Below are 20,057 nucleotides of genomic sequence, written 5' to 3' on the forward strand. Positions count from 1 at the left end.
GTTCTTCCTTTGGGCAAGATTTATGGCTTTACAAAAGGATAGGCATCCATGTCAAAGCTTAATTGAAACGAGCATTTCCAAATGTCTTTCTGCTTTTGAAAATGTCTAGCGCGATTTAAAACCGGGTGCTCAGTCGCTTCTGCACTGTTGACTTTGGGGCCGGGTGATTCTCTGTTGCCGGGCCCGTCTGTGCTTTGCAGGGTCTGTAAACAACAATCCTGGGCACCGTGTGCTAGATGCCAGGGCCCCTACCCCTGCCCACAGCCGGCAGCTAAAGATGTCTTCAGACATTGCCGAGTGTCCCCTGGGGATGCAGTCACCCCTGCAGTTTCATTGAGAACCATTATGTCAGTGTACCACCCTTTTGACTTTTAACGCTGGTAACAAAATTCTGATTGCCGTTCGCTCATGTTTGAAGTGCCTCCATATTTACATTTTAATTTTGTATCGTTTCCCCCCCCACCCTGACTATAAAGTATTCCTTTTAAGCTTTAATATTATGCAATAAAATAGCACATAATTCTACTTTGAGAGGTAACAACTGTTAAAAATCGGGTAGTCTTAAAAAAATAAAATTGGGTGTTCCTTCAGATTTTTTTTTTTTTTAGATCTTTTTTTTTTTAAAGAGTTTACTTAATTATTTGACATGGAGAGATCACAAGTAGGCAGAGAGGCGGGAAGAGAGAGAGAGGGGGAAGCAGGCTCCCCCCCTGAGCAGAGAGCCTGACGTCGTGGGGCTTGATCCCAGGATCCTGAGATTATGACCTTGAGTGGAAGGCAGATTCTTTAACTCACTGAGCCACCCAGGCGCCCCTTAATGCAAGATATATGTATATAGCCTCTACTAACTTTCTAATCCCCGAAATTGTAGGTGTTTTGACTAACCTACTGTTTTACACGTTCGTCTAGGTGGCTACATGTGAAGCCAGACTTAATGTTTTTAAGAACCTATACATTGAACCTCACTGGAGTCAGAGAGTTCCAGAATTTCCCCCCCCTTCATTTACATTTATCTGTATTAGCAAATATATTTTTGCCCTTGTTTTAAAAATCCCTCCCCGCAACAAAGACCACAGTAAAAGTAGTTTTTTAATTTTAATTTTTTAAATGATTTTATTTATTTGACAGAGAGAGAGATGGCCAGAGAGGGAACAGACAGATGTGGGGGAGTGGGAGCAGGGAGCCTGAGGTGGGGTTTGATCTCATGATCCTGGGATCATGACCTGAGCTGAAGACAGACGCTTAACACCTGCGCCTCCCAGGTACCCTAAAAGTAGGGTTTTTTCGCCCCCAAGATTTTATTTATTTATTTGATAGAGGGAAAGAGAGAGAGCTCAAGTAGGCAGAGTGGTAGGCAGAGGGAGAGGGAGAAGTAGGCTCTCCGCTGAGAAGGGAGCCCGATGGGGGGCACTATCCCAGGACCTCGGGATCACGGCCTGAGCTGAGGGCAGCCACTTAACCAACTGAGCCACCCAGGTGCCCCTAAAAGTAGTTTTAAAAGCATGAAATAACCCATAATCTAAAGGCCTTTAGCTAATTTTTTTTTTTTTGGGAGGATGATGGTGACACTACATGGTTAAAATTAAGATAAAATAAAACCCAACAGGATTAAAGCAGTATCAAAAGAGGTGAAAGAGGGCGCCTGGGTGGCTCAGTTGGTTAGGCGACTGCCTTCGGCTCAGGTCATGATCCTGGAGTTCCGGGATCATGTCCCACATCGGGATCATGTCCCACATCGGGCTCCCGCTCGGCAGGGAGTCTGCTTCTCCCTCTGACCTCTCCCCTCTCATGCTCTCTTTCTTTCTCAAATAAATAAATAAAATCTTAAAAAACAAACAAACAAAACCAGATGTAAAAGAAAAGGTCAGGGAAGCGTGGTTGGCTCAGGCTGTTAAGCATCTGCCTTCAGCTCAGGTCATGATCCCAGGATCCTGGGATCGAGTTCCGCATTGGGCTCCCTGCTTGGCGGGGAGCCTGCTTCTTCCTGTGCCTACTCTGCCTGCTGCTCCTCCTGCTTGTGCTCTGTCTGACAAATGAATAAATAAAATCTTTAAAACAAAAAGAAAAGGAAAGAAAAGGTTATGTTTCATTTATCCCCCCAGCCCGACTCCAGTTTTTCTCCTAAATATATAACTATTAACAGTCTGTGGAACGTACTTCTACCAAAAATAAGTACGTATTCATTCATTTGAAGATGTGCGTGTCCTTCGATAAACATTTACACATATTGCGGGTGTTTCTGTACACACTTGATTTTTACCTTTCTCTCTCTTTTTTTTCTACACATATTTCTGTGGGGACTAGGCCTTGTCAGATCACGTAGGTCCGCATCATTCTTTTGAGGGTTGTATGGTATTTTTACCTGCTTAGCCAGTCTCCTGTTAATAGACACTTACACACCATCTTCCGTTTCTCTGCTGTCAGAAGTACTGTTGTGGGGTGCCTGGGTGGCTCAGTTGGTTAAGTGACCGCCTTCAGCTCAGGTCATGATCCTGGAGTCCCAGGATCGAGTCCTACATAAGGCTCCCTCCTCGGCAGGGAGTCTGCTTCTCCTGCTGACTTTTCTTCTCAATCTCTCTCTCTCTCTTTCAAATAAATAAATAAAATCTTTAAAAAAAAAAAAAAAAAAGGGAAATACTGTTGCAATGAACCTTCATGTGTATTGTCTCCCTGGCACTTGACACGTACATTTGGGGGATGAGCTCCTGGCATTGGGACCTTGCTGTCTGTGTGTCTTGTACAGTCTAATTTTGGGTAATATCAGCATCACCCAGTTGCTGTCCTAAAAGGTTTTACGATGCTTTTTTTTTCTTAATTTATTTTTTATTATGTTACGTTAGTCACCATAGAGTAGATCATTAATTTTTGAGGTAGTGTTCCATGATTCATTGTTACCTTATAATACCCAGTGCTCCATGCAGTACGTGCCCTCCTTAATACTCACCACTGGTGGGGCGCCTGGGTGGCTCAGTGGGTTAAGCCGCTGCCTTCAGCCCGGGTCATGGTCTTGGGGTCCTGGGATCGAGCCCCGCGTCAGGCTCTCTGCTCAGCGGGGAGCCTGCTTCCTCCTCTCTCTCTGCCTGCCTCTCTGCCTGCTTGTGATCTCTGTCTGTCAAATAAATAAATAAAATCTTTAAAAAAAAAAAATACTCACCACCGGGCTCACCTGTCGTCCCCCCCGCCCCCACTCCCCCTGAAAACCCTCAGTTTGTTTCTTGGGAGTCCACAGTCTCTCATGGTTCCTTTCCCCGTCTGATAGGCTTTACAACTCCTATAAGAGTTCCTTTTTCCTCACCTACCCTCAACACTAGGTGTTTTTTAAATTTTTATTTTTTTATTTTTTTATTTTTTTTTTAAAGAGTAATTTTTTTTTTTTAAGATTTTATTTATTTATTTGACAGACAGAAATCACAAGTAGGCAGAGAGGCAGGCAGAGAGAGAGAGGAGGAAGAAGGCTCCCTGCCGAGCAGAGAGCCCGATGCGGGGCTCGATCCCAGGACTCTGGGATCATGACCTGAGCCGAAGGCAGAGGCTTTAACCCACTGAGCCACCCAGGCGCCCCAAATTTTTATTTTTTTATAGATTTTATTTAGTTTAGATAGAGAGAGGGAGAAAGCACACAAAATGTGGGGAAGGGCAGAGGGACAAGGAGAGAGAATCCCAAGTAGACTCCTCGCTTACCGCAGAGCCTGGCTTGAGATTATGACCTGAGTGGAAATCAAGAGTTGGACGTTAAACTAAGTTAGCCAGGCACCCCGAGGTGTTATTTTTTCTTGAAACAAGTTAACCTTGAGCCTCTGAGGGATGCCTTGGTGGCTCCAACAGTTAAGTGTCTGCCTTTGGCTCAGGTCCTGATCCCAGGGTCCTGGAATTGAGTTCCATATTGGGTTCCTTGCTCAAGTGGGGAGCCTGCTTCTCTCTCCCCGTTTGTGCACACGATCTCTCTGTTTCTGACAAATAAATAAATAAAATCTTAAAAAAAAAAAACCACAAAAACCTTGTTTAAAAAAACAAAAAAACAACCTCCTCCCTGCTGTTGACTCCCAGATCTATTTAAAAAAAAAAAGATGCATGTTAAAAAGATGTAGGATGGGTGGGCCTGGGTGGCTCAGTGGGTTAAGCTCTGCCCTCGGCTCAGGTCATGATCTCAGGGTCCTGGGATCGAGCCCCACATTTATATCTCCTCTTTGGATTGTTTATCAGTCATTCTCTTAGCACACCTTGTTTTTAATAGCAGATAATATTGAGATTATTTAAACTGATGTCTTTTTATGAAGATTTCCCTTTGGTTGCCAGTATCATTTTTTTATTGCTTGACATGTTGGTGATCAGGAGAGGAGCCAGGGAGAGAGCTGTCTTCCATTAACTCATGTATCTGTTCATTCTGTCAATGTCTCGGACACTAGGTGGCATCCTAAGTGCCAGACAAGGCCCCTGTTCTCCTGGAGCTGATGTTTTCGTGGCCAAGGGGAAATGGTAAACAAGAGGCACCTTGACCTCAACCTTTAGATGGGGCTGCTTGGATAGGCCCCTGAGAGTGGTGTTTGAGGGTTACCCGCCAGTGTGACAAGGGTCGGGGTGATGGCAGGGGCCTTTCCTTGGGAATCCTGAGTCTGTATAAAGGTTTGAATTGAGAGCAGGTTTGAATTTGGAGGAACAGTACAAAGGTCTGTGTGGCTGAAGGTTCCAGAATGAGGAAAGGAAAGGTCAGATGTGTGGTTGGATATTACCTTAGGGGGATAGCATGCCTCTAGGGTGGTTTTCATTTATTTATTTTTAAAAGAGGTTTTAAATAACCTAATAAACCCAGCGTGGGGCTCAAACTCACAACCCCACGATCAAGAGTTGGCATGCTCAGTTCTATCTGAGCCAGCCAGGTGCCCGGCGCCTCTGGGTGGTTCTAGTTGGAGGAGTGATATGGCCGGCCGCTCTGTGGACAGCTGCTGGAGAGAGGAGCTGTGGCAGGAGGCAGGGGGACCCACGGGAAGCTCTTACAGGTCTTGGTGGGAAATGATGGACAGAGGCAGTATTTACCAGCTAGTTCTTTCATTATGATCCCGTAAGGAACCATTTCAGACATGTTTTCCTATCCATCCTCCTGTGACTTTCTTCCTAAACAGAGGTGAAATTCACATGACCTAAAATTAACCATTTTAAAGTGTACGACTCATTGGCGTTCAGTGCATTCACAGTATTGTGCAACTGCCACTATTCTGTAGTTCCAAAACATGTATGTCAATCCCAGATGAAATGCTGTTAATGAAGCTGGCACTGCCCCCCTACTCCCCGGTCGCTTGCCCTTGGAGACCATCAGTCTGCATTCTGTTCATACGGATTTGCCATATGAACTTCAGTTAAGTTCTGGGTACTTCAGTTAAGGGAAATCGTACAAAATGTGGCCTTTGTGTCTGGCTCCTTTCACTGAGTGTGTGTTTCCAGGGTCCTCCCCATTGCAACATGCATCCGAACCTCATTTCTTTCTTTCTTTTTTTTTTTTTTAAAGATTTTATTTATTTATTTGACAGAGATCACAAGTAGGCAGAGAGGCAGGCAGAGAGAGAGGGGAAGCAGGCTCCCTGCCGAGCAGAGAGCCCGATGCGGGACTCGATTCCACGACCCTGAGATCACGACCTGAGCCGAAGGCAGAGGCTTAACCCGCTGAGACACCCAGGCTCCCCGCAAACCTCATTTCTTTTATGGCTCAGTAACGGGCCACTGTGCACACCCCGCTTAGTCAGTACGTCGGTGAGCATTCAGTTGTTTCCACCTTTGAACTGTTGTGAATAGTGCTGCTATAGCATTTGTACCCCGGCAGTTGAATACTCCTTTTCGGTCTGGGGGTGTGTACCTAGAGGGGACCATCAGGAAATTTGAAAATACTGCAGGTCTGTTTATGTACTGCATGTGTCTGTTTCATAAATAAAAAGAGTACGTTTTTTCACTCCCCTCCCCCGACCAAGAGCCACTTTCTGCCATTTGAGGGCCATATTGTCCCATTGAGAATGTGTGCAGGAGGCTGAGAGCAGTGGGCAGGGAGACTGGAGGGGAGCTGGGGGTTGTATTTTGGAAGTGGTCTTCAGAGGCCTTGGTGAGGAGTGGAGGAAGTCGAGGCAAGAGAGCAAGGGAGGAATTGAGGCAGTGTAGACGTGTTTGGCCTTGATCATCTAGGTGAGTGTTCGTAGCATTAATCAATATGGGGAGGTTGAGGCAGGTACACGGTGTTTCACAGATTGGGGAGGAGGGGTGTATGGTTCTCAGGTGTGGGCAGGGACCATCGCTTTCCATGAGCTGAGTTCTGCAGTGTGGGACCCTGTGATGCTGGGTGACCCCAGTGCTGTCCCTTTCCCAATTACATGAGTCATTTTTCTCCCAGATGTCTGTGAGGGGGGCCGTGACCTTTGCTGGCTGGGGGGAGAGTGAACCAGACCTGCCTTGTCTAACTGCTGGGTTGAAATTGGGAAAAAAAAAATTAGGACATATTTCTTAAAAAACCTTCAATATTTAAGTTTTATTAACAGAGGAAACTTTATGTTTCTGTGAAATTAAAGACTTGTTCCAGTTATGTTTTAACTACCGGATTGCAAAAAAATAGCTTTGTCTCTGTGCTTGCTGAATTCTCCTGCAGGACCACAAGTGGGGCAGGGCTCTGCTCGACCACCTGCTGGCTTCTCCCTCCTTCCTCACCCCACCCCCCCAACCAGGATTTGATTTGACTTTTTAAAAGTAATCTCTATATACCCAATATAGATACAGGCTCAAACTCCAAGATCCAAGAGTCAGATGCTCCTCCGACTGAGCCAGCCAGGCATCCTGCCTTTCTTTGATTTTATTTATTTATTTGTCAGAGAGAGAGAGAGAGAGAGAGAGAGAGAGCACAGGCAGACAGAGTGGCAGGCAGAGGCAGAGGGAGAAGCAGGCTTCCTGCCAAGCTAGGAGCCCGATGTGGGACTCGATCCCAGGACACTGGGATCATGACCTGAACCGAAGGCAGCTGCCCAACCAACAGCCACCAAGGCGTCCTGCATCCTGCCTTTCTTAACTCTTTTCATGGGAGCTGTTATTATTAAGCTGGGAACTGTGGCCTCACAGGGTTGATTTCTGTGTGGGACAGCCCGTGGGCGTGTGGTTTTGCTACGGCTCACCCTTTCTGGTTAGGCGCTCTTGTCAGGGTGCCTTGAAGTTGCGCCCAGGGCTTTGGTTGGTAGAAGACCCTCCCGCTCCCCGTGGTGGCTAGTTTGTGTGGGAGAATGCAGTGTTTGAGGCCCTGATCTCATTCACTTACATTCTACCTGCTTCCTTTCCAAAAGAGATTTACAGTAACTGCAGTAACTGCAAATCTCTTTTGGAAAGGAAGCAGGTAGAATATAAGTGAATGAGTAATAAAGAAAACTATAGATTTTGTGGCTCACGTGCTCACGCCTTTCGAAATGCCTTTACCTTTGATGATTCTCGTTTCTGGTTTTGTTTTTTTGGTGTGCCAAGTGCTTAAGTTCTACTTGTTGTTCGGGTGCCAGTGACTGGTAACAGGGCTAGTAACCGCGAGTACCGCTCTCATTGGACAGAACTTGTCCGACCTTACCGCATTTGTCCATCCTTACAGCAAAACGAACTTAATTTAGTATTCAGAAAAATTTAATTCTCGAAATTTCAAGTGTTGATTGAGCCTTTGCTGAGGACTACCTGCGCTTCTCATTTGCAAGATGAGGGGAAGGGTTCCTGGAAACAAGCCCACTTCACCTCTTGGTGGATTTATTACTCAGCACTACTGACCTTTGGGACCAAAGTGAATTATTTGTTTCGGGGGACTGTGCTTTATAGGGTGCTGAGCAGCGTCTCTGGTCACCACCTGTTTGATGCCGGTGGCACCCTCCCCTCCCCCAGTGGTGACGGCCAAAAATGTCTGCAGACATTACCTGGTGCGTCCTGTATGGCAACAGCACCCGTGGCCAAAAACTACTTGTTCAGATGATTAAAACCAAAGCCCTTGAGGTTTATGGGAAAATAGAAAATAGTACTACACAGACAGCAAATAATAATAATATAGTACTTAGCCGATGCCCGGCACTGGGTAGGTGATGAATTTATTTGATCCTTACAACTCAGTGAGGTAGGGACTTTGACCTATCCTCTTGTATTATATATCAGTGTGCCTCTTTGCGCCTAGGAGGAAAGGAGATTGACAGATGTTAGTTAACTTGCCCAAGGACACCCCGCAGGTCAGCTGCAGGGTTGGACTTAAAGCCCAGTGTCTGGCTCTCGATGCATGCTTGTGGCCACCTCTGTCTGTATCTGGTCTTTCCCTCCCTATTACATTAATGGTCGTGTTGACAAGGCCTGGCGCTAGAGCTGCGTGGGTACATGAGTTTCACCCGTTGGATCCTCATTCTCAGTACCCGCCCATTTGGCAGGTGAGCAAACCGAGGCAAGCGTTCAGCAGAGTGTCTGAGCTCTTTTGAAATCCTTAGGATGTCCTGATTTGTGACCCCTTTGCCATCAACAGCTTCTCCTAAGGACCAGACCACTGCAAAATCCGTGGTTCTTGTGCATGTGAGGAAGGCTGGCCATTTGGTAGTCTGGCGTGAATTTAGGAACAGGACAGTAGCAGAAACGACGGACTCTTTAGGCCAAGGTGCATGATCTCCCAGGATCTCCAGGAGGCGCGGCCCATCTGAACACTGAACACATTTTGTCACATTGTTTGGGTTCTGTCTTACGCCCAGCTCAGTGGGTGAGGCCCAGGGGGTCTGTATGTAGGTAGTTACAAGGTATTTTTAAAAGACTCGGGCTTATGGGACGCCTGGGTGGCTCAGTTGGTTAAGCAGCTGCCTTCGGCTCAGGTCATGATCCCAGCGTCCTGGGATCGAGTCTCACATCGGGCTCCTTGCTCATCAGGGAGCCTGCTTCTCCCTCTGCCTCTGCCTGCCATTCTGTCTGCCTGTGCTTGCTCTCTCTCCCTCTCTCTCTCTGACAAATAATTAAATAAAATCTTTAAAAAAAAAAAAAAAAGACTCGGGCTTAGGTAGGATTCTCTTTCCTCCTGTAAAAGTTTGGAGCATAGTAAGGAAGGAGGTAATTGCCCAGCTCACTCTGTCTGGTGCCGGGTTTGGCTTCATTCAGCATCACAGAACCTTTGACGTGGGAAGCTGGAGATCTCCCAAGGGGTCGACTTGGCCTCTGGCAGGTGCAGTCACTGTGCGAGCCAGCTTGTGCATCTCCCCCAAACGGACAGTGTGCCGTTTGTAAGCCTGGCTCTGGTCTCTGCCACTGGACCTGTGCTGGGGGCTGGTGTAATCCATGTTTATTTTGAGATTTACACCCGTGAACGGGCCAAACCAATTTCAGTGGCAGCTTAGCCGATTTGTCTTAGAGTTTTGTGTTGAACAGAATGACCGGGAAAGGGGAGGCCTTCTTCCGTCGCAGCTCTGACGGTTTCACGTTGGGCTAAAGCTTGTGACACTGGACATGAATGGCCAGCCCTTCCTGCTGCACCTCGTCTGTGGTGCTCGGGTGGGGGCTTGTTGAGATCAAATATGATTTCTCTCCTCTCCCCGTGTGCACACAAGTTTGATTTGTTTGTTTATTTGTAAATCCGTTTTGTAACAATGAACATCCTTTTCCAGCTTCACCAGCCTCTGCGAAGACGGGACAAGCAGGGAGTTTATCTGGCAGCCCGAAAACTTTCTCCCCTCAAGCATCAACACCCATCACCACGAAAACGGACAAAACCTCCAGTACTGGAAGCATCCTGAATCTTAACTTGGGTCAGTGGGAATTTTTGGAAGTCTCTCTCTGCAACAGTTTTGAATAGTCTTGTAAGCTGTGATGTCCTCTTTTGTGTGTGGTTCTTGAACTCTGAACTCCTCTCTCTTTGCAAAATACATAAAAGGTATACACTGGCCAAAGATGCAGAGAGATTGGTTAGAGGAGCAAGTAAGGGATTTCCTGGGGCTTGCTGACATGCAGAGTTGTTTCATCTCGAAGTACCTTAGGCTAGTGTTCACAGCCATTTCATGTTCTTGACCACAGTAACCTGGTTCTTAGATACGTGTCTGTATGTTTTTTGAAAGATGTATTTATTTGAGAGGGAGAGATTGCATGCACAGGAGCGCAGGGAGGGTCAGAGGGCAGAGAGAGAATCTCCAGCAGACTCTGCATAGAGCGTGGAGGCTGTCGAGAGGCTGGATCTTAAGATCCTGAGATCATGACCTGAGCTGAAATCAAGAGTCTAACGCTTAACTGACTAGGTCACTCGGGTTCCTATGTGTGTATGTATATGTTTAATGGTTTTTTTTTTTTAAAACGATTTTATTTATTTGACACACAGAGATCACAAGGAGGCAGAGAGAGAAGGAAGCAGGCTCCCTGCTGAGCAGAGAGCCCAATGCGGGTCTCGATCCCAGGACCCTGAGACCATGACCCAAGCTGAAGGCAGAGGCTTAACCCTCTGAGCCACCCAGGCGCCCTTTAAATGTTTTATGCACACACACAACGATGTATATAAAGTTTTATGAATAGTATTTCCTTTCTCTATGTGCAGTGTATTCTGATACATTTTTAAAAATTCTCTTCTAATTTATTTATTTATTTAAAAGATTTTATTTATTTGACAGACAGAGATCACAAGTAGGCAGAGAGGCAGGCAGAGAGAGAGAGAGAGAGAGAGGGAAGCAGGTTTCCTGCTGAGCAGAGAGCCCGATGTGGGACTCGATCCCAGGACCCTGAGATCATGACCTGAGCCGAAGGCAGCGGCTTAACCCACTGAGCCACCCAGGCGCCCCTAATTCTCTTCTAATTTTTAAAAAAATGCTGGTCTTTAACCCTGACTTAGTAGGTTGTCCCCCCCCCCCCCCGCCATTGGAGTTCATTTGTTTGTTTTTTCTTTTTTTAAGATTTTATTTATTTATTTGACAGAGAGGCAGGCAGAAGCAGGCTCCCCGCTGAGCAGAGAGCCCGATGCGGGGCTCCATCCCAAGACGCTGAGATTATGACCTGAGCTGAAGGCAGAGGCTTTAACTCACTGAGCCACCCAGGCGCCCCCGGTTTCTTTTTTTTTAAATCACTACCTCAGGCGAAAGTTTTCAGAGAAATTATCATCGGAAATGCTAAATATCCATTTGTGAAGTTATTTTATTGATTCATTCCATCATGATCGTTGATTTTTATTGAGAATTACATGCTGTGTGCTGTTTCAGGGACAGGGCAGGGAGTGGTGAGTGAGGGCCCAGCCAGCTGGGTTCTAGAAAGTGAGACAGAGATAGGTAAATAACCAGGACAGTTCCCCCTGTGAGAGAAGGTCGAGTGTGCTAATGTGGTAAGGAGAGTGAGAGGCAGGTTGGGTGTGGTTTGGAAGAGGCAGTGGTTCGGGAAGGTGTCTGCAAGGTGGTATGTATGTATGTATTTTGTTAAAGATGTTGTTTATTTATTTGACAGACAGCTAGAGAAGGAAGATAGGGGGAGTGGGAGAGGGAGAAGCCGGCTCCCATCTCACAGGCTCCCCGCTGAGCTGACTTGAGGTGGTATTTAAACCTAGATTGGCATGGCAAGAAAAACCAGCCATATCTGTATCGGGAGGAAAGCCTTGAAGGAGTAACTAGAGATTTACAAGCCTTAGGATAAGGGATGCTGATGGGGAGGCCCAGATGGTTGTCCCAGTGGGTGAGTGGGGGAAAGGTGAGGAGCTGAGGTCTTTCAGCCCTGTGGACCCTGTGGACCCTGGTGCAGACCCTGGCGTGGGGCTGTTGGAACAGCGGAGGGATGTGAGCTCACGGAGCGTTTTTGAAGGACCATGCTGGGTGCAGTGTTGAGGATAGCCTTTGCAGCTGTCTTCCCCAGGGCCGTTCCCTCACTCCCCTTCTAGGGGACACTTGGCAAAGTCTGGAGACATTTTTGGTTGTCATAGCCGGGAAGGGAGACTCAGAACCCAGGGTTTTAGGAAGAGAGGGAGGGCAGCCTCCTGTGTGCAGTGGTGCTCACATGTGAATTCACAGCCTCTGGAGGCCAGTAATCTCCCGGTTGATCTTGTCCTGCAGTGCCCAGTGCCCTTTCAGATGGAGAGACCGGGGTCTCGGGGGGAGGCTGCAGGTGCCCAGGATCGCGGAGCCACTAGGCGGCCGGGCTGGAGGAAGCTCGAGTGTCCATGGAGCCGAGAGTCTGGTCCGCCCTGGCTCCCCTGTTAGTGCAGCCTGGATGTGGTCCGGCAGGCAGAATGGTAACTTTCGGGGCTCCAGCTCAGATGGGCTGGTGCAAATTGCTCACTTGTATAAAAGCGGACCCATTTGCGCCCCTGGGGAACATTCGTTGATCTCAGCAGTGTGGTTTGCTTTCTCACACTCTCCCTCCACCTCCACACCGTGAAAAGGAGCAGTGTGCAGAGGCCTATCCGTTTGGCCTATCCGTGGTGGCCGTGAAGAATTTCTTCTCATTGTGTGTGCGGGTGGGTGGACCTGGTGGGACCCGAGGCGCTCCTGTGCAGATGCACCCCCCCACCCCGCCTCCAGCTCCTTCTGTTCTAGGACACTTGCCTTGTTTGTCAGTAGGAACGAAAGCATTGGGAATGCGGGTGTTTTATGGGCCAGCATTTTAGTTACCTAATGGGAAGAGGATCAGAGAGGGACCGGTGGAAAGTGTCGTGGCTGAGTAGAAGGATCAGACAGTGGAGGGAAGTTCTAAATAATCCTCAAGAGCTTGCCCAGGTCGGGGCCGATGCTTTGTATGGGGCTACTTTTCTTTTTTCTTTTTCTTTTTTTTTCTTTTTAAGTAGGCTCCACACTCAGCATGGAGCCCAGTGTAGGGCTTGAACTCATGACCCTGAGATCAAGACCTGAACTGAGATCAAGAGTCGGACACTTAACCCACTGAGCCATCCCAGCATCCCATGGGGCTTTTTTTTTTTTTCATGTCTGGTATCTGTATAACTACTTTAAGCAGATAGAAATGAGACTGTGCTGGGGATGCTGACAACATTATTACATCTAACAAAACGGTATTTCATTAAAAAAAAAAAAAAAAAAAAAAAAAAACTGGAAAAAACCCAAATTAGAATGCTGGAAATCCTGAATGATTTTTTTTTTTTTTAGGCGGGGTCAGAGGGGCATGGGGTTGGGGTCAGGGAGGTCTTGACCGATGACATTGGTTACGCATACCTGTAGTGAGGTGTTAAAGCTCCTACAACTGTATTTCCCCCTGGATTTTACTCTCTGTAAATTAAAACTATTGAAAAAACTACAGCAGTCTCCAAGGTAGATAACAGTCCCATTTTAGTGCAGTAGAAACTGAGGCACAGAGAAGCAAAGTTAGCTGCTCTGCTAGGATCCTGTGGTTCGCCGTCATGTTTGGCCTGTGGACTCAGGCCTGTCTGCCTTGTAGTTTGCGCGCTCAGCCACGATACGTGAGCCGCCATGCTGCAAGACAGGGCCGTGTCCGGAACCTGGTGGGCCCCGGACATGGCTTCTCGTGCCTTTGGCTACGTTGGCCTAGCTGTGGGGCAGGCCGGGCGGGGGTGGGGTAGGGTGAGGATTTCGAATGGGCACTCCTGCGGAGGACGGATTTTCTTTTTGAAAGATGCAGCTCCCACAAGTTGAACCTGTGTTGTCAGACGCTGAGTTTTCAAGAAAACACAGAAATGCAGATTTTTATATGAACTCTTCCTCGTTTGTAAAAATCGGTAATCAATTGCATTAAAAATGAGAACTCTTGTTTAGTCAAAACAGGTAAGTCCAACCCAGAATACTGAAGCCCAGCCCATGGGTCATCAGCTGCGTACTTGATTCTTAGACTTAATTTTGGCGCATGACAAAGGGGAGAGCTTCTGCAGAGGCCGTTGTCTCGTGCTTGCTGAGACACTGGGCCCTCATTGGCTGTCTCAGGCCTCCTGGCGCCTCTGAAACACGGAGCAGAAGGCTGGTGGATGGTTACAGCGCCTTTCTGTGATTGTATGGAAAATAAGTCATCAGTAAGAACAAGAGGAGGAGGCCTGATTCTTTTCGTCTTCCAGACTCCTGTTTGTGTCTCCGGGAATCTTGTCTCCTCTTTATCACGCAGGGTGTTTGCTTTGGGCTGAACAAACACAGCAGTTGAGTGATCCTGTTGGTGACACACATGTGTCTGGTGATCAGTGAGAGATGCTGACAGCAACGGGAAGTTGTCAGACCCGGCGTGCTGCTGCTTGCTTATTCCCTCGGCTGTCACTGCTGGAAGGTCGCCTTTCTTTCTCTGGATAAAGTGATACCTTGAAGTCAGGCATCCCTTGAGAACATGTGTTCGAGACCCAGGCTTTCCACAGATTGTCTTGATCCTCCTTCCCCCACTCCCCCAGTGGGTGATGTGAGGACAACTCGGCTTGGCGTTGATTGATAAGAGATATTTACCAGGGTCTCTGGGCTGGATGGTACTGTTCCCTTGAAGGATCCACCATTTTGTAGCTCCTGGAAGTCCATCCGTTATAGTCACCCAGCAGCTTTGGAACAAAGGAAATCTGTTTCTTTCTTTCTTTCTTTCTTTTTTTTTTTTTGTCTTGATGGAGGGGGGAGGTGGAGGGTGCAGAGGGAAAGGGAGAGGGAGAATCCCAAGCAGCCCAGAGCCCAGACCCTGAGATCATGACCTGAGCCCAGATGAAGAGTGAACACTTAACCCAACTGAGCCACCCAGGCACCCTAAGAAATCAATTTTTTTTTTCAGTTGAAAAAGATGTGCTTATATATTTTTTCTTTTTCTTTATATTTTTCTTATAAAGAGTTTATTTTTTATAAGTCATGGAGGCACATGGTAAGAGAAATTTAAGAGGACAGAAGATGTTTAATGAAAAGCCAGTTTGTGGGGCGCCTGGGTGGCTCAGTGGGTTAAGCCGCTGCCTTCGGCTCAGGTCATGATCTCAGGGTCCTGGGATCGAGTCCCGCATCGGGCTCTCTGCTCAGCGGGGAGCCTGCTTCCCTCTCTCTCTGCCTGCCTCTCTGTCTACTTGTGATCTCTCTCTGTCAAATAAATAAATAAGATCTTAAAAAAAAAAAAAAGAAAAAAAAGAAAAGCCAGTTTGTTTGTAACCTGATCACGTCTCCGTGCCCCACCCCACAAAGGACCACGGTTACCTCTTCTCAGTCCTCTTGAAGAGTTCTTCTATATGTACACCAGGAGTTTTCAACCTGGGTGATTTTTGTCTGCTAGGGGGACGTTTGGCAATCTGTGGAGGTGTTATTTTTCAGTAATCTCCACACCCAACGTCGGGTGTAGAGATCAAGAGTAAGCAGCACGGGAGCCGTCTGGAGGCGGCCCTAGAGACATTTTTATGGTCACAACTGGGATATGGGTGCTGCTGGCATCTGGTGGGTGAGACCAGGGAAGCGTTGACCAGCCTACAATGCGCAGGAGGCCCCCCCCGCCAGCCCCCCACTTCCCTACCCGCCCCCACAAAGACTTATCCAGCCCCAAATACCAATAGTGCCAACATTGAGAAATCCCAAGAACACACATTCAGATCTGTGTTCCATTTCCTTCTTTCCTCCCCTACACCAGCGCTCATGTGCCCCTCCAGTTGTCACCTTTGTTCTCATTAAACAGGTTGGCTTCTCTAGAACAGCACATAAAGATCCGATAGGGTCTTCATGTGAGCAGCGGTATTTGTTCCCCTTCAAGGTGAAGTGTTGACTTATTTATTGGCTCTAGGCTGTTTTGCTGTTGAAAATAGTTGCAGTGAAGAGCCTTTTACCCCATGTGGGAGCATAGCAATAGGATGAGTTCCTAGAAGTAGAATCTCCGGTCAGAGGCCGTGTTTGGTTGACGTTTTGAGAGATACTGCCAAATTGCCCTTGAAGGGATGCTTCTTTTGATACATGCTCCCTCCAGAAATGTAAGATCATGTCTCTTTCTCTAGCGTTGGTATTTTTTTCACCCTGGTTTCCATTTATAGCCCAAGCTGTCTTCGTATCAGCTGAAAAGTTCAAAATGTTGGCAGCAAAGGTGGATTCTGAAGATACTCCTGATACAGAAGGGCAGGGGCGGAAGAAGTCCCGATAAGCCACTATTGCTAAACAAGAAAGAGAGGCTCTTCTTTTCTCCCTGTGGAGGCGAGGGAAACTCAAAACGCAGCTGAAAATTCGAGAAAGTTAATTAGATTTGGCTAAACTCCTGAAGGTCTGCTCCCAGGGACCTGATCCCAGGCCCTTCCTGGCTTTTGGTGGGTTCTTGTTAGGATAAACATTACTGTGGCTTATTGACCAGAGAAACCTTCACTGTAAAAGGAGGTGCTTTACCTTCTTTTCATTCCTCCTGATGATGAGTATTTCCGAGGGCAGCCTTTTTAGGCTAAAGTTAAAAGATTGCGTTTACTGTTCGACATACGGTTACGCACACACAGGAGTGTTCTGGCGAGGTGTAGGTCTCTTAATGAGCCCTAGGTTTAGAAGGTTAACACAGAGATACAAAGGTTAAGGCAAATCAGGAGGAGTTTCCTTTTTTTTTTTTTTTAAAAGATTTATTTATTTATTTATTGGAGAGAGAGCTCGATCTCCTAACCCTGAGATCATGACCTGAGCCTTAACTGACTGAGCCGTCCAGGCACCCCAGGAGGATTTTTTTTTTTTTTTTAAACTCACATAGAAGATTGGACTAATACAGGGCTTCTCCACCTTAGCTGCCAGTTAGAATCATCTGGGTTACTTTTTTTAAAAAAATCTAATTGTTACTATTATTTTTAAGTAGGCTCCCTGCCCAGTGTGAGGCTTGAACTCATGACCCTGAGATCAAGAGTCACGGACTCAAGGGCTCAGCCAAATGAACCAGCCTGGCCTCGGGTCTGGAGAGGGCCAGTGTTCAGACCTTCCCTCCAGGCCAGTTAATTCACATTCTCTGGGAGGGGGGGACCAAGGCTTTGTTTCTTTTTAGAGCTCTGTAGGTGGTTTCATTGTGCAGATAAGATTGCAATTAACATCGCAAGAGGGGATGGCAGATTTTATTACAGCCTTTGGACCAAATCTGGCCTCCAGCTGTTTTTGTAAATAAAGTTTTATTAGAACAGGGTGTCCTCAGTTTGTTTACACATCATGTAGGGCCACTTTGGCAGAAGAGCCTGCATGGCCCGCAGAGCCCAGGTCACTTTGGCGTTTTATAGAAAAACTTGGCTGACTCCTGGTAGCATAGATGGTGTTTTTTTGGTAACTGGCTTGCGGAACATTATTGAGGACACTGAGGGAATGTGGTTTCGTGAGATTTTTTTCTTTGACAACTTTATACTTGAAAGCCTGCCTGTTCCCTTAGGAATCCTGCCCACTTTCTCATTTCTGAAAGCGGAAGTTAGGAGACAGCCTTCCCCTCGCCTTCCCCCCTTTCCTGTCACATCCACAGCTCAACTGTTGGAACCTTAAGTCCTGCCAGTACTGCTCTTGAATCGGGGGGTTTCTTTTTTCTCTTCCTCCTCCTCTCCACCCCCCCACTTGCTGTTTTATTACTGTTTGGCTCGTGCCTTCTCTTTTTCAGATGCTTCTAAGGTTAATTTGCATGAAGGTTCTTCCCCTGTGCCTTCACCCCATCCTCTCTGTGAGCATGTCCAGTCCTGCGCACACGTGCACACGGATGCCCACGCACATGTACACCCTCACTCACAGCTGGATATGGAGCCCTGTCTCGCAGGACAAGGGTGGTATCTGCTTGCTGTGAGCAACTCACACCCAGAATCTCCCTGAGGGCTCCCCCGCCTCCCAGTATGTTTTTGGAAAAGGGCCCTTCCTAATCCTACCTTGGTCAGGACCTCATTATGGTGATAAAATCAACTTGGAGCCGTTTGTTGCTCTGCTTAGCTGTCAGTGGGCTGGCTGGGGCCTTGGGAAGCTGCCTCTCTCCGGTCGCTTTAAAGGAACAAATCTCTGGGTGTGCAGGGTGAGAGACGGACCCATTCCTGGGTGAGGGGGAAGGTGCATGGGTCATGATGGAAAATGGAAACGAGCAGAGAAGGAAGGTTTTGAGCAGCCCGGGTGGTCCAGCTTTCAGACCATACCCTGGCCTGCCGGAGCAAGGTGGCGTTTGCGGAGGGGAGAGCAGGGAGATGGGGGACGTCCAAGAGTGAGCTCCCAGGTGGTGGCAGCAGGCTCAAAGGTGGCTTCTCATCTCTGTCCTTGATGGATGCCACACGCATTCCAGTTTTTTTCTGGGATCGGCCAGGGCAGGGCATGTGTGCCACATTCTCTGCTTGGGGTCTGTGGGAGAGGGAGGGGGCACACCAGAGGGTGGCAGGCAGGGAGGTCTGTGAGGTCTCATTGCTTTCTCGGCCTGTGCAGACACCTTCATTTTGTCCCTTTGTTCTGTTTTAGGGGGTTTTGGAGGAGGTGGGGAAGGAATTCAAGCAATGCTAGCTCACAGAACCATGGAATCTGTTCCACTTGGTCATATAAGGAGCCCGTGGCAGAAGTGGGGAGGGTGGCTAGACCCCTGGCCCTGAGTCCTCCGTCAGAGGCCTTTGCCTGGGACTAAGGCCAGGAGCTCTCACTGTATCTGAGTGAGAAGACACAGGTTGAATATCCAGGGCTAATCTGTTCATCTGTCTTCAGATGGATGCCTGGCCCAAAAGCAGGAGGTCTGCCCATCCGACACATGACCTCCTTTTCTGACTTGAGCGCCCGTCTAGATCAGCTAGGAACGAAAAGCGAAGTCTCCGCAGTAAAGGAGGAACCGGGCCTCCAGTTCCGTGTGCGCGCGTGCTCCGGGGCGGGCGTGGTGGGGGAGGTGCTCCACATCCCTTGGGTACAAGCCCTCTCTGATCTGGGCCTGGAGTTGGAAGTACACTCTGGCCAGACTTGGTGTGACTTTATCTGCTCATACTGAGATTGAGTATATTACTGTCACCTTTGGCTTCGGAGCTCCCCGGTGACGCGGCGTTCCGCAGACAACCATCTGGCTGGGATTGTGCATTTTAAATATTGAAAGCCACCCAGGCGACTGTTTGGTAGACTGGGTAAACCTGCCAAATGTGTTCTCGGGCTCTTCTCTCCAAGTCAGCCCGTCGTCGAGCAGATGATGTTGCTGGGACAGACAGTGAGAAGGTTGGAGGTTTCTCTCCCCGCCGTGTTCTAGAGCGCGTGTTTACGAGAAGGAAGCTCCCCGATGAGCGTTGCCTAGTCCTCTGCCCAGCGCCTGCCTGACGGGGCTGTGACCGTGTCTTTCAGATCGGAGCAAGGCTGAGATGGACCTGAAGGAGCTGAGCGAGTCGGTCCAGCAGCAGACAGCGCCTGTTCCCCTCATCTCGCCCAAGCGGCAGATCCGGAGCAGGTTCCAGCTCAATCTTGACAAGACCATAGAGAGTTGCAAAGCACAATTAGGTACGTCCTTCGGTTTGCTCGCACAGGTGCTGTTGGTCTCCACCGTCCCTGTTGACTCTGTATGGGGTCACTGCCCGGACGAAGCCGAAGTTGGATCCCGGCTACTGCTGGTAGCTGCTTGACCTTGGCCTTGTTTGTGCAACGGAAGAACAGCCTCTCACGGCACAGTGTTTCAGATTTGCCAGTTAGCGGTCCGGAAGGGTTCTGCCAATTCCACCCAGCATCTGCTCTGGTTGTGGCCGCCTGCAGACTCGAGGGGCAGGTGGTAGGGGAGTTTGCAAGGGGAGTGATTCTCCTGAGTTTGCCCCGTGCTCCCCTTTCAGCATACGTCAGGGTCCTAGTGTCAGGATCCAGAGTGTCCCCCGCACATGTCCAACACAAACTCTTCTGCTGCGGACTGAGCCTTCCCCCCCAGGCATTCGCGTCCTGCTTCTGTGCCTCTTGCCTCCCTCCCTCTTCCCCGTGCTGCCTGCCTTCATGCTGCCTCCCGACATGCTTTCCCTAAGGCTGACCTCAGGCATCGCCTCATCCAGGAAGTCTCCTCTGATTGCCCTCCCCTCCCCGTCTGCTGCCTCCTGTGGCACTTTATTGCTTGGAAGCATCAGCGGTCTCTTTGTGTTTGGGGGGGTGGGGGTCCCTCTAGACTGGAAGCCAGATTAGAAGCTCCTAGAGGGGAGGGAGCCTGCCTTACAAGCATTTATGTTCTCCACAGTACTTGTGTATGTAATAGATGGCTCTGGAATGTCTGTTGACTTA

General features: G+C 48.3%; 1 protein-coding gene across 9 annotated transcripts in view; it reads left to right on the forward strand.

Annotated features, from left to right (window-relative positions):
• LOC111141930 (zinc finger MYND-type containing 8) overlaps positions 1 to 20,057 on the forward strand; it is a 123,968-nt gene that overhangs the window by 72,950 nt on the left and 30,961 nt on the right. For 7 of the 9 annotated variants that reach the window (XM_022494796.1, XM_022494800.1, XM_022494797.1 and 4 more), the window contains 2 exons: positions 9,621 to 9,761; positions 19,149 to 19,301. In XM_022494796.1, the coding sequence (XP_022350504.1) occupies positions 9,621 to 9,761; positions 19,149 to 19,301 (294 nt within the window). The remainder of the gene's footprint in view (positions 1 to 9,620; positions 9,762 to 19,148; positions 19,302 to 20,057) is intronic. The other 2 variants (XM_022494802.1, XM_022494803.1) reach the window with 1 other exon arrangement.

This window comes from Enhydra lutris, unplaced genomic scaffold (assembly GCF_002288905.1).
Source record: "Enhydra lutris kenyoni isolate GAN:26980312 unplaced genomic scaffold, ASM228890v2 scaffoldscaffold6, whole genome shotgun sequence".
In the NCBI taxonomy this organism is placed as follows: domain Eukaryota; kingdom Metazoa; phylum Chordata; class Mammalia; order Carnivora; family Mustelidae; genus Enhydra; species Enhydra lutris.